The 13627-nt window shown below is 39.5% G+C and overlaps 1 protein-coding gene across 3 annotated transcripts in view; it reads right to left on the reverse strand.

Moving 5' to 3' along the window:
- ITPR2 (inositol 1,4,5-trisphosphate receptor type 2) overlaps nt 1-13627 on the reverse strand; it is a 269872-nt gene that overhangs the window by 218563 nt on the left and 37682 nt on the right. For 2 of the 3 annotated variants that reach the window (XM_084513429.1, XM_084513428.1), the window contains exons 3-8: nt 10621-10736; nt 9306-9392; nt 8439-8597; nt 2665-2763; nt 2046-2129; nt 278-424 (exon numbers count right to left, since the gene is read on the reverse strand). In XM_084513429.1, the coding sequence (XP_084369555.1) occupies nt 278-424; nt 2046-2129; nt 2665-2763; nt 8439-8597; nt 9306-9392; nt 10621-10736 (692 nt within the window). Of the gene's footprint in view, nt 1-277; nt 425-2045; nt 2130-2664; nt 2764-8438; nt 8598-9305; nt 9393-9481; nt 9571-10620; nt 10737-13627 lie in introns of those variants that run through there. The other variant, XM_084513430.1, reaches the window with a different exon arrangement.

Raw genomic sequence — 13627 nt, forward strand, 5'->3', positions numbered from 1 at the left:
GGCTTTGAAAAATTGCACCATTTACATCAGGTCTGAATTTGACCCTTCGTCATTTCAGTACAGCTAAATATAGTAAGAAAACATCCTCTCTCCACACGCTCACAGCAATAAAGCATCTCTTCAGTGTACATCCTACACAAACGTCATAAAATAGTAATAGATACGGAGAGATGTATGACGATATCAAGAGGCTATAAATGATTCATGTTGTGGTTAAGTATTTTCACTGAATCCTGGCCTTCGTGTACTAAAATATTTATAAAAAGCAAAAAAGTACCTCTATTTCCCACAGTGCCTTAGAACTTGTTGCAGAGGTAGCTGACTGACGCAATGTAGTACGAAGGAAAATATGTTGTTTCTTCTCATATTCGTCACAGGTCAGAAACTTCTCTTGTTCTGCATGAAACAACCTAACAACATCTCCCTAAAGTGATACGAAAAAGAAGCATTATTAAGTGGTATGGAAAGCTGCTGGACTCATCCTCTATGTCTGTACTAGCTTCAGTGATGCCATCATAGTTAATGCTAAGAAAATGTTTATTAGTTTCCTGTTGCCAGAGCAGGTACCAAGTGCAGAATATATAACCTCAGCACTGAGTCTGGAAATCTAGTATAAAATGCAGTAACTCATTCCTGCATGACATCCATGTGCTTTTATGAAAATAAAACTTGATTCAGAGCACTATAACAAATAGCATGTAACAGTTAACCCAAAGGTGATTTTTAATTTTAGCTAACTTTACTAAATGGGTTTTTCATTTATGATCTATCTTTAGCGATATTTAGGGAAACCAGCTTTCTGTGAAGGCACAGTACAGCTATACACCATAGCTCATAGTTCCTTTCATTGTTCCTGTAATACATTCTATACTAGAGAGCCAAACCTCACTAACCCTCACTAGACCTGTTCTGACAGGGGCATTAGTACCATATGCTTTGGTAGGCTCAAGAAATCTCAAAGCCTCCTCTGTCACCTTCCTTCATCCACTCAGACTTTCCATGACTCATTCCCCAACTCCAGCCTCTTCTCAGGCTTCCCTGTCACAAGTCAGGCTCCCAGTTTTGAACCTCTGTCTCTCTTGGTCCTGGACATCCAGGTTCTCTCAAACTCACACTACTCCACAGCACCTTCTCCCTTCTCAACTCATATTCAGTTCCTCTCCCAGCCTCATCTTCTCAAAAAAAATGCAGCAAGAACTTCTTGCTTCGTCTTGCCCCTCATGTAGACGTTTGCCATGGCCCTTCCTTTCCTACAGAGCAAATGTAAGGTATTCACAATTATCCCCTTTATCCCATTCGCTATCTATAAAGCTCCTATTGCTTTGCTCTTCTCTAATATTATCTTTTCATCTTTTTTTTTTCTCTGCAACCAAAACTGATATCCCCTCTCTATTCCATTGGCATCATTTTTGTTTCATTCTACATCTCCCCAGAGCTTGAAGCACTATGCCCAAATAGGTCTACACAGATACACCCTTTCAAATTCTTCCTCAAAACCTAGTGATACCCTCAATACCTACCCAAAACAGCCAGCTGTTAATGACTTACTAAGGTACAAGCGAGAATAAATGAAATTTATTTATTCCAAATGAAAATGTAAGTGATCTGGAGACACAAAGCTGTGCAATCCATCAGCTTATAAAGCTATATTGTCTTATTACAGCTATTGTCATCTTTCATACTTCACTCCCTTCTGTACCTTGTTATACCTGCTTTTAGCATCTTGGCCTGAACTAAAACATCACAGCTATTCTGTACAGAGCACTCATCATTCTGGGCTTGAACTTCATCGTTTCTCAAGGATCCTCAGTTGTCCCTGGAAGGGGGAAGAGGCTGGAAGTTCGCATGATCCAGACAATTCCACTGGGTAAGATAGTAACACAAAGGAAAAATACTCTGGCTCGTGTAGGACAGTAGTAAGGGATCTTTGATGGTTCCATGAAGTTCTCAGTTTTCTTTTATTTACTAGAGAACTAATATTTCTATACAGTCAAATAAGGTATGATTTCTGAAATTCAAAAATAATAACAATATATTATACTTACTCCTTTCAGTACATCGTCTCGGTAACTACTGAACTTCATGAACAAAGTTATTTTCCAGCTTGTGTTACAGTTGACAGCATTTACCTTTGAGAAAAAACACAATTGGAGAATTATAAGGGTTGGTTGGGTTTGGTCTTTTTTTTTTTTTTTTTTTTTTTTTTTAAAAAAAAAAGCATTCTATTCTTCTAGAAGAACACACCACTCTCAGGGTAGCAGGGAATATGGCTTAGTTACAGACACATACAGTACCAAACATGGATCCTGAAGCTCTCAATACTTCATAATGATGTCGATGTTGGAGAAGATTCAGTGGGCAAAATGCTATTCTGTCTATTTACAATCACCCAAAGACAACCTAAATAGCTTCTGGAGGAGGACTTACTCTTGCTCATACCAGTGAGCATTTCAGAAACTCATACAAACCAAACGAAACTTTCAGAGACAGGAAAATTTGTGCCAAGAATAAGTACATTTCATCTTTTTTTTTTTTTTTTTTTTTTGAGGCCAAGCTGGAACCAATGTTTAATACTGGTACTGAGCCTATGCTGGGGTTCTGGTATTATACCACAGGGCATAATACATCTCAGATTGACAATTACCTGTCCCCCAATGAACTCACCTCTTTGCAGCCAGGGTTATCTAGAAGTTCAATGTTGCTAGCATGCAGAGGCTGCCCTGCATTGACTGGCATCAGTACAACTTTGTCTCCCACAACAACCTGGAAGTCAGAAATAAAATGTAATTTTGACCTATGTAATTATCCAATAAAATGAAGTAATGTTGCATTTTTTAAAAGTGACTCAAATGCATGCTCTAGGAATGGCACTTGGTGAACTTATCTGCAGACAATTCACACACACATGGAATCTCTTTATTGGCCAGTTCTGTTCATGCGCGCCTCTGCAATTGCTTGGGTTTGAAACTTGACACTAATGAGTCCTTGCATTCTCAGTAAGCATGTCACCCAGTTCAGCAGAAACTCAAGACCATGAAATAGATATATGGAACCTATGAATTCCAGGAGCAGATCAGTTAATCTACAATTTGCATTAAGGACTATTTATCCCATATATACTCCCAGCCAAAATGCAGAGAAAACTCAGAAAACAACCTGTAGTCAGACAGGATTGTTTTCCCTCTGTTGCTGTCAACCAGCATCTTCCATCAATGTTTTTCATTTCACAAAAGCCTTAAGAAATTGCCTGTGAAAAGGTTTTTTTAGCCCAATGACTCCTCATTTTGTATGCCATCTTCTGGCAAACGTCAGGACAGGCTCAGGAGTTCTCTGATTCAGACTATAGAACTGCAAACTAGTAAGGAACATAGACCACTGGAAATTCAGAGAGAGGTGAACACACTCTATCCCCTTTCCTGTTACTCCCTAAATGATGTTTGGTGCTCAGCACAGGTACTGGATACAGCAGCTGAGAGATCTTCACTCTACCAGATGAAGTCCTAGACTCCTTGCAAGCAAATTCCTGTGCCCTTGGAATTATTTAGTTATATAGACAAGGAGAAGAAATATAAGAAAATGTCTCTGACCTAAAAAGTGCTTGAGATGTGCATATGAAGAATTCAGCTCACACGTAGGAGGGGGGGAAAAAAATCAATACACACAGATTGGTTGGCATTGGTCCTGATTTGCTTATGTTGTTCCCAGCAATTTTAAGTGCACACACACAAAGACAAGAAGTGGCTAAATGTGATTTTTGCTATATGAAATGCTGCAGAAGCCATGCTTTTTTGGGACACATGTAAATAAAAATGTTTTTTCTGCATTGATTAGCAGAGCCCAATCCAGACTTACGTAACTTCAATGCAGATGAATCTGGTCCACTTATTGCAGGGGTGAAAAAAAAAGGTTGTCTGTTCTTTACAAACACAGCTAAAATAAACGGTAGCAAAAGACAGTGTCATCATGCTCAGACTACATGTAACAATCCTATTTGGTCTAAGTAATAAGAAAAGTTCACTAACGGAACCAAAAAAAATGATGACAGGGTGCCTTTACAGAACCTTACTTATACAATACATTCCTGCATGCCATGCTTCACACAGATGTTACTTACAGCCCGTTTTAAGAAGTTAAGACCAGACAATTCATTAATCAAAAAAACATCAGGCTTGCATCCTGCAAAGTGGAATCAGGACTTCAAAATTATTGAAAGTACACCTGGACAATAATAACAGTGAGAGAACAGCACATCATTGAGCATCCTATTTAAAAAAATAAAAACAGACGAAGGGTAAGATATCTTTTAATGCTTCCTGTGGTTATCATGGAGGCAACCAGTAGAAAGGAGAACTACATAGCTACTCTGCTCCACAGAAGGAACTGTTATGTGCAGTCATAGTTTCAGTCTCAATCTCCTAACCTGCTTTAAGTCCACATCAGTAACCTGCCCTCAATTCTGGCCAGCTCTGTCAGTTGCAATGGAAGCAATGAGATATCCCATGTTCTTCTACTTTCTTCTTTTTCTGCTTGTTTCTAACCTCCATTAGCAGTAGGGAAGGAAGGGACAGAGATAGTTTAAGACTGCTAGTTTCCTGTACATCCTCCTCTAGCAATATAGAAAATGAAAGCAAAGTGAAGAGGGAATCCTTTTTTTCTTACACATCGCAGCTTTTGGCAAGCTGCAAGTCTGCTCTTTTGAATTCCTCCTATCCAATACCCATGCCCAAATACCCCACCCAGTTCACTTCTGACTCCAACTAATGTCCCTGCATGCCCAAGGCAATGGAGACAGAGCACAATCATGTGAACGCATGCCCACATTTCTGCCTGTAGAATTATTCTTTGTGGAGATTATTGAAGAGAACACAACACATTCCCAAGGTTTTGCTCTGAAAAAGTAAAATTAACACCAGCTCTTTCTTCTTTTCCTTAGCTACCCATAGGCACAGCCAGCCATAGCATGCTGCAAACCAGCAGTCAGCTAATAGCTTGACTGGTTGCCTGGACTCTTTCCTCAGACATACAAACGAAATCCCTAAAAAATCCTTCCCAAATGAAACCCTGTGTGTATCTGACACGCAGCTCTTGAGAATTTAATTCCCAATTCATTTGACAAAACTCTTGTTTTTTCTGGTCTAGATAATAAAATTCCAGAGAATGATGGAATTTCACATTGAAACCAATGAGCATTCAGCTTTTGAATTCAAGATAAATCTCCAAGGTCCTTCAGTCTTTGATGCAGCAACTTTCATCTAAATTTATTCAACCCTAGTTGTCTATGACTTGGCGGTGAGGCCACACAAACTAGGAAGAGCCACATCCAAAACCCACTGCTTTGGCTTCTAGATGGGATATCAGGTCTGGCATCACTTAGGTGGATTTACTGAATTTATAGGCAATCACAGAATTACTCTAACAGCTACATCTACCCTGTAACCAAGAAGTCGGACCGAATACTCTAGTGCAGTTATGGTACAGCACAAGGACTGCCTGTCACCAGGAGCTGTATTAGCTGTTAAGATGCAGGAGCACTGATTTCAGTTTGGACTAATTATTCAAGTACATTACCAGGCACACTGAAGGCTCTGCTGCTCCACCTTCATCACTTTTGTGTTATATGCACATCTGGCAATCATACTGCTGACATATATCAAAGACTGGGAGAATTAGCAGAATTTTCTCATGGATGGCTGGCCATTCCCGAAGTCTGAGACCAACAATTCCCTTGTCATGCTGCAAGATCAAGTTTTCAAACAACTAAAATGGCAGACAAGCAAAAATGAATTCCACACAAAGCTAATCCTGCTCTCACTGGAAATCTTGCTTTTCAGCCTAAATGGAACCTACTCTGGCCTTAATCTCTCATATCTCCCATTGAAGGAGAACTGAGACATGCAAAAAACATTGCAGAGTTATGCCAATTACTGTAAATTTTTTGCAATGTTTTTCATTATTTGCATAATGAACCAGTTGCTGTAGAAGCTAAGCTTTCCTTTTTCTTCTTTTTTTTTCCCCCTCAGAAAAATATTTTTTAAAACACTTCACAACGCTACACAGCCACAATGATTTACCAGAGAAGTCACTCACATGACTTCCTATATCATAGTTTCCCCTACACAAAACCACTTCATTTTCTTTTGGATCTACCTTGCCTGGGTTCCCTGACACAGTTGCAGTCACCCAAGCACTCAACATTCACTTCTACCATTCTAGAGACAGATTCTGTAAAAACTTTCCAAAATTTATTTTCTCTGGGAAATTTCCTTTTATAGCACAGAAATCGAAAATAGAAGGGGGAAAAAAAAAAAAAAGGAGAAAGAGAAGTTCCTAAAGAGAGTAAACAGAGTAAGGGCCTGATATACCAAGCTAATCCCCTGTGCTGAGAAGGAAGAAAACTGTAACAAATAAATAAAATCTAAACACTTTAAAAGCTAACCTAGTGGGTTGGTAAAGTGACACCAGCTTATGAGGTATCAGGTATTTCATTATGTGTGTCCTCCAGAAACTAGTCCTTTAACAGGCACCTCTGTGAGCAACTGAGAGGGAAGGGGTGGGTACAAGGCTGGAGCCCCTCTTGACCTGTGAGGGGCAAATGAAAGACCTCTCACATCGCTTGCTACTCCTGTCCCCCTGAATAGCACCTGCCTGCTTTATGAGTCTGAGAGGGGAAACCTGTCAGACCACTTCTGAGAAGGCTACTGAAGTCTAGTATTTAGCAGTGGAAGTTTGCAAAGAAAATTATCAAGATCTCTTTGGGCCTAGAAAGAGGAAGAAAAACCTGGGTCTCAAGACTTCCCCATGTAAAATATAACTGAGAGCTCTCAGCTCTGAAATGGAACATATCTGGTGACAGAAAATGAGCAGCAGGCAATTTCCAAAATAGGCTGTTAAGTTAGGAGGAAATCTGACAGTTTCCCAGGCAGCCTTTTTAATACAGATATCACTAAATATGGCCTCATAGGGAACAAAATAGGAGAGAGATCAGCAGAGATCCACCTGTGGAGTGTGATGCTACAGTGATATGTAAACTTTCCATGCAAAACAGCTTCCCAACCCTCACATTTCTTATGCGTCCACATTGGTGTCAAATTAAGTCAAAACTCTAAAACACTGAAGATGACTTTTAAGACCTCATTTTGATCATTCTGCTCTAAGTGTAAGGGCTTGTGATGGCTTTGCAGATCACACTATGAGAACCCCAGGTCTTCAGTCTGGAAAGCACGACACGCACTTATTTCCCAGGAATGAAAAATTAAGAAGACGCTGAACTGGTGGTATTCTAAGAAATTAAGCCAAAACCTTAAAGCAGTAAGTCACTTCTTTTCTTTCCAAAGAGGGAAAGGAATTATCAGCTTAACGTTTGATCCACAATACTTCTCTTGCCTAGCTGGAAGACCATGAAGAGGCACCCACAGGTCTATTCATGCTCGCTCCTTTTCTCTGGAACAGGCTTGGGGAAAAGGGAGAGGTTTTCACATACCTTCTGATTGCTACATATAACAGGGAAAGACTATGACTTCAGTGGACTCTGACCATTAGCTGGGAATACAATCCTTCCCCTCCTCACAACATATTGCCAAAAGGAACTGCAAGCAACCACACTCATCCTGGACAGCATCCCAAGAGCTGGGTAACCACAAAGTTAATGAGAGAAAGAAAATACATGAGAAAACACGCATTCCTGTCTGTGATTCTGTGAGGGCTCTTTCACTTAGTGCTTCACAAGGGAGAGTGGCCAAACATTCCCAGACAGGTCCCCAGAATAAAACCATACAAGTCCACCATGTAGCCTTCTCAGAGGTAGATGTGAATTTTCCACAGTGGGCTCTTAAACAAGCCACAGCTGACTGAATGAAGAACTGAGTTTTGACCTCAAGGTGCAGATCTCAGATTTGTAGCAAAGAGCTCTCCCGTGCTTTCTTCCTCTTACCAATACACAGTACTCCCACTGAAACCTACCCAGAAAATACCCACCTGAAAATCAAAAACCAATTTTAGTCACAGAAGCCACTCTTGTGTTAAGAGGGGATAGATTTAAAGGAACCTGCATATCTTCTAGAGACACTCTCTGCTGACTTGTTCCCAGAACTTTGCCCAGAATTTGAGAGTTTAATTAGACCCTAAAGGCTCTTAAAGAAAAAAGGAAAAACAAAAATATACCAATGCGTTTCATCTAATGTAAACCAGCATATAACAGGTGGACTTCGCAAAACTGCCCAAACACAGGTCAGCAGAGGCTCAAATGAATGTGGCAACATTTCAGATTCCAGACCATATAGTTTGGTAAAACTTCTAATTAGATATAAAAGCTAATAGTCCAAACTACTGTTTTTTTGTTTGTTCGTTTCCTGAACAATTTATGCTAGTAGCAAAGAAACCATGCATCCTCTGGAAATTTTCTGCCTTTTCCCTCTTATACATTCAGTATTTCCACGTACATTGTCACCTTCACTCCTTAGTTTCCAGAATGGCTGTATATAAAACCAGGATCCCTCATTCCCTGCAGCATCCAGAGACACCCGCATAGCATTCTTCTCTAGCAGAGCTGGCAATCTCTTATTGACTGTGAGGTATTTGTTACTTTTTATGTGCAGTAGCTGTGAACAAATAACAATTTTAAAAAATTAGTATAGCTTTTCCTTTTCCACCTTCAGTCAAAGAGCAGGCATGGGATTTCATACCATAGTGATTTTTCATAACATACATACGCAAAGACAAAATAAAACTAGAAGAGATTTCCCAAAGTATACTGCAGTTTAGGAAAACAGATGCTATATAACAGACTGACAGAATTACACCTTGATCAGTTTTACAACATGTACTACACAGACAGAGCCAGGATCAATAATAGCATTATGTTCAGGAACTTCACAAGGAAGTTGTACTGCACTTAAGAACATAACTTCTGTCTCATTTATATGTCACAAAATACAAATTACTTCAGTGTTTTAAAGGGAACTGCACAGCACCACTACAGTATGATTTTGAAATAAATCTTGAAAATATATAAATAATATATGTAATAATATAAAGATATATATTTACATTCAGATTCTAGACTACAACAAAAATTACACATAAAAGGTATATTGTAGCACATCATTTAAACATGAATATGTAGTACTTCTGGTAGTCTTTAAATCAGACAGAAAAACACAATAGTGTAAACTTTACCAAGTTCTGTTTACCTGAGCTTTGACAATCCAGATTACTGTGGTTAGTTTCATTTTCACCATACCCTTGAAATGAAACAACTGTTTCCTTTTCAGCTCTGAGAGAAGGCAGATGTATTTTAATAGATTTACCTGTATGACATTGCTGTATTTTACAATTTCACCCAACAGCTTTCTGTTCTCACTTTCATTCTGCTTTTGTTCCAGTTCTGCTGCATGCTGCAAAAGAATTACCATTTCTTTAAATTCTACAAAACTAATATCTGAATTCAGCTAATGGAACAGATAGTGTAAAAAGGAAATAGCACCATATTAAAAATGCCTCCTGTAAGCATTGTTGCACTCAAAAAATTAGTGCCCCTCTCTTCCTGCAGCATGATTTTCTGAACAATAATCACCTGACATCATTCTGGTTTTTATTACCCAAAATAGAAACTCATTCACAATTTATTGACCGCACCTGAAATGCATGCTAACACACCCTACCAAGCATGCTATTTTAAACATTTTCAAACCAGAAAAATAGTTCCGGGTGCTTTATTTTCATTCTAATGGAGGAAAAAGAAGGGCCTATGGATACCTTCTCCCTGTCAAAATTATTTTTACTTGTTTTGTAATTACATACAAATGCTTCGTATATAAATTGTGTATTTAATATATTGTATAATAAAACAAAACCAGTAGATCACATTTTGCAAGAGTAAGGCCAACCATGACTGTCTGGGTCAAATACAACCACAGAATGAAATTTCAACTTGCTCCAATTCCTCTGTAGAGTTTGAGCCACACACCATGTGCCTTTATTGCATTTTTTAACAGGATGTACCAACAACCTCTCTACTGGACATGAAACAGTAGGAACCACATTTGATAGAATTGTTTCATTTAGTCTTATGCATCCCATTACAACATCAGGCCAGCTCTTTTTCAGTGACAGATTTGCTCCTCAACATGCGTGTCTTGTTTTTGATGCAACATTCAATCTGCCCAAACAGTTCTTGAAAGAATAATCTAGTCTGAAAGCAAAGACAATTGCAACTCTGAGGAATTTCCAGACTGAAGCATGGACAGCACCTTTTTGTCCACCCCTCTGCCCAGCTCCTGTAAAGGAGTTCTAAAATAATCACATGATTTAAACCAGGACCCATTCTTGATTCTATTAACTCCATTTTTAACTTTATAAGCAAGTATTATGGCTTTTAGAAGCTTGATAGCACGAAGGCACAGCCCCTAGTCCAAATGAAACCACAGCCTAAAGCAAGACAAAAACCAGGGCTGGGGCAATAAATGCCAGTCAGGAGGTAGGAGAGCTAAGAAAGGAGAAGGCTGCTGCTGTGGCATAATACCCATCATGATGGTTCCCAAGGCACTTGTTATTGTTTTTCATTCTATTGTTACTCTACAGCCTGCAGATTGAGATAAGATTGCAAATACAGATGTCTCTTACTTGAAGTTTCTTCAGCAGTGCTGCTTCTGTATGGTTTCCTTGTTTGGCTTGTTTGGCTTTCCAGTACTGCTTCTGGGCTGAATATCGGTTCATAGGACACACCTTGAAAAGGCAGTCTGTAGAAGATTGAAATAAATACTCATAAGTAGTGTTGAAAGACACTTCCTTCATTTTTAAGTATGCTTTGGTTGATTTTCTTTTTCCAGAAATGGCTTGGTTATGACAATGTTCAAGCACAGTCAGAAAACAGTTTGGTTGAAGGAATACCATAAACAGGGTGGTATATCTGAGTTGACCAAAAACCCTTTGATGCATCACACACTCCCCCCTGAGAAACCCCTCTGCAACCCCTGCATGGCCGGGAGCCTGCCCGTATGCTAGACTGCCTTCAGCTTTGTTAGTACTCTTTGCTGCAGCACAAATTTACAGATGTGTTGTCTGAAGGTAGACTTTGGAAACTTGAAACAGTTGTCTCACTTTCTGTATGTCATACATCTGGTTACCCTGTTCCTTTTGGCACAGCTAACACAAAGGATTACATAGACATTCAGCTGCAAGCTATCACAAAGGTCAACACACTGTTGCATGTGCCTGCTCTAAGATTGATTAAAAAATCTAGCAGTAAAAACAACAACGTCACAGAAAGTGAACTCCATGTTCACCTTCCCAGCACCCAGCTCACCACAGCTGAGTGTCAAAAGCTCCTCGCTGCAGCAGAGTCCTTTCCAAGGCTTTGGCTGCTCCTCACACAAAACTTCATTGCACTCTGCCATGGTGTGGGAGGACAGATGTTTTCACAGGCCCTGGCAAAAGCACGGCCCTGTAGACTTTCCTCTGCCTGCCTGCTCTCCAGGTACCGCCGCCATGCAGCCCTCTACCACACTGCCTTATGCCAGGACTGTGCTCACTGCAGGGACTTGGAAGGATTACTCTTGCTTCATTTCCTGTCACAATACTCACATTTAATGACAAAATTAGTGGGATGTCTAAAGAATACACTCGCACAACAGCAGCCATCATAACAGTAATAAGAGTACACTGACCCAAGCAAGAACACAATCCCACGGCATTTGTATCCGTGAGGTTCCAACATGGAGTTGGAGCTATGGAGTTCTAATCAGAAATCACAGCCTGAGTTTTTAATCCTTGTCAGGTTAGCAGCAGATGGCTTCTATTTGACAATGCTGTTTACTCACCATCTAATTCCTATACTGAGTTTACATCTGCAGTTGCTAACTACGCTCTCCCATCCACAACAGCAGGTGGGAAGTCCTGTGCATCACATATGATGAGGAAAGTTTCCTAGATCTGTTCCACCCTTGAATGGAAATTCAAGTGTCAAACTCATAACACCTCTCTATAGAAGATGCTAGATACGAAGGCAGATCTTATTCTCATTTGAAACACTGACAATTCAACATAATTACTTTTCAATGCAGGAAAGAAGAGATTCAGGTCAATGTATCCAACCCATCACAATTTGTCAGGAGTTACTGAAACCAAATCGCAATAGGAACACCTCTGTACACAATACAAGAGGAGAGGGAAATCTAGCATGAAGATTGGCCGTGTCCTTACTAAATATATAAAATGAACTTGCATTACTTAGCAAAATAAATTTGGCAGGATTCTCAGGTACAAACAGGCACAGCTAAGCACAGCTATCTAGAGCTAATGCTGCCAAAACCACTAGTAATACTGTGCCACAAGTTGCTCCCAGCACCTGCATCCCCCAGAGCTAACTGCTACAGTGCTGGCTCTCAATACACAACCTAAGCTGCAATGCTTTTGGTTCTGCAAACTTGTCATTTAGTGTCTCATATATTGGCTGAAATGCCACATATTGCACATCATCACATCACCACTTCAATTGCATTGCCTCCTCCCTTCACAGCAGTCAATCTTCCTTCAATATCCATAGGAGCAAAATCTGTGCACAGAAAGGCCACCAGCAGTAGAAGTTTCCTTGACATTTCACCAATAGGCCTGACTGGTCTGCTCCCTAATCACAGGCCTGTGCTGCTTTTCCTAGAAGAAAATGTTACAAAGCTTTATCAAAGCAAACCCTGTCACCTTGCAGAGATACTTACTTTCATTCAAAGGAGAACATTTACAAAGAGAACTCTGTAACACAGCTCAGAGTACATGAAAACCCTCTGGGTAACTTTTACAATACTCTGATCAGAAACAAAGAAGGCAAAAAAAATTTACACCACCACCCCAACTAAAAAAAAATAACCCATACTGGTAAGTCATACTGTATGTTGAAGAAGATCATAGGACAAAAAATCAGCTATTATTTTCTGTAACAGTCTACAATTAATGTGCCTTCTCAGAACATATCTTGAAATACTTACTTTCCTAAAGTAACTGTACTGTCTTTTTATAGGACCAGTTTCCATTTCTCAGTTACTCCACACATATTCTGCTACTTCAGTAAACACACAGCTTCCCACCTTCGTGCAGAGTCTCAACGCACAGTACTAGTACACTGCACAGAAATGCAACACATACATAGCCAGATAATCATTACTGCAGGTTTATTTTTCACAAAGTTGGGTGAATATTTCCCAGTGATACTTCTTAAAGAAATGGAGACAGAACAGGTGCTACATAGCCTCAGCCACATAGCTAAATCTACAACCATGCTGCAAAAGTCTTCCCGAGTTTCAATCTTATGCTTAAAAGTCGTGCTTCCAAGAACTTATTTTAAAAACTATTATTATTTTCTTAAATTCAGAGAAGAAAAAAACTCATACTCTTTGTCATGCTCTTTGTACTCTTTGTTTCCATACAAGGTGGGTTTTTTTTGTTTGTTTGTTTGTTTTTCCCAGATTCCAGATACATTAAAAATAGTTCACCTGTTGATTTTTTTTTTCTCTGGTCTCTTTTATAGTTACTTTTATGAGAGTAACAGTAGAACAATATATTCAAGCTTTGTGATCCTAAACATCAGGGAAAAAAAAAAAAAAAAAAAAAAAAAAGCAGTTCCTGCCCTATAGAAGCT

The sequence above is a fragment of the Aythya ferina genome, assembly GCF_964211825.1.
Source record: "Aythya ferina genome assembly, chromosome: 1".
NCBI classification, from domain to species: domain Eukaryota; kingdom Metazoa; phylum Chordata; class Aves; order Anseriformes; family Anatidae; genus Aythya; species Aythya ferina.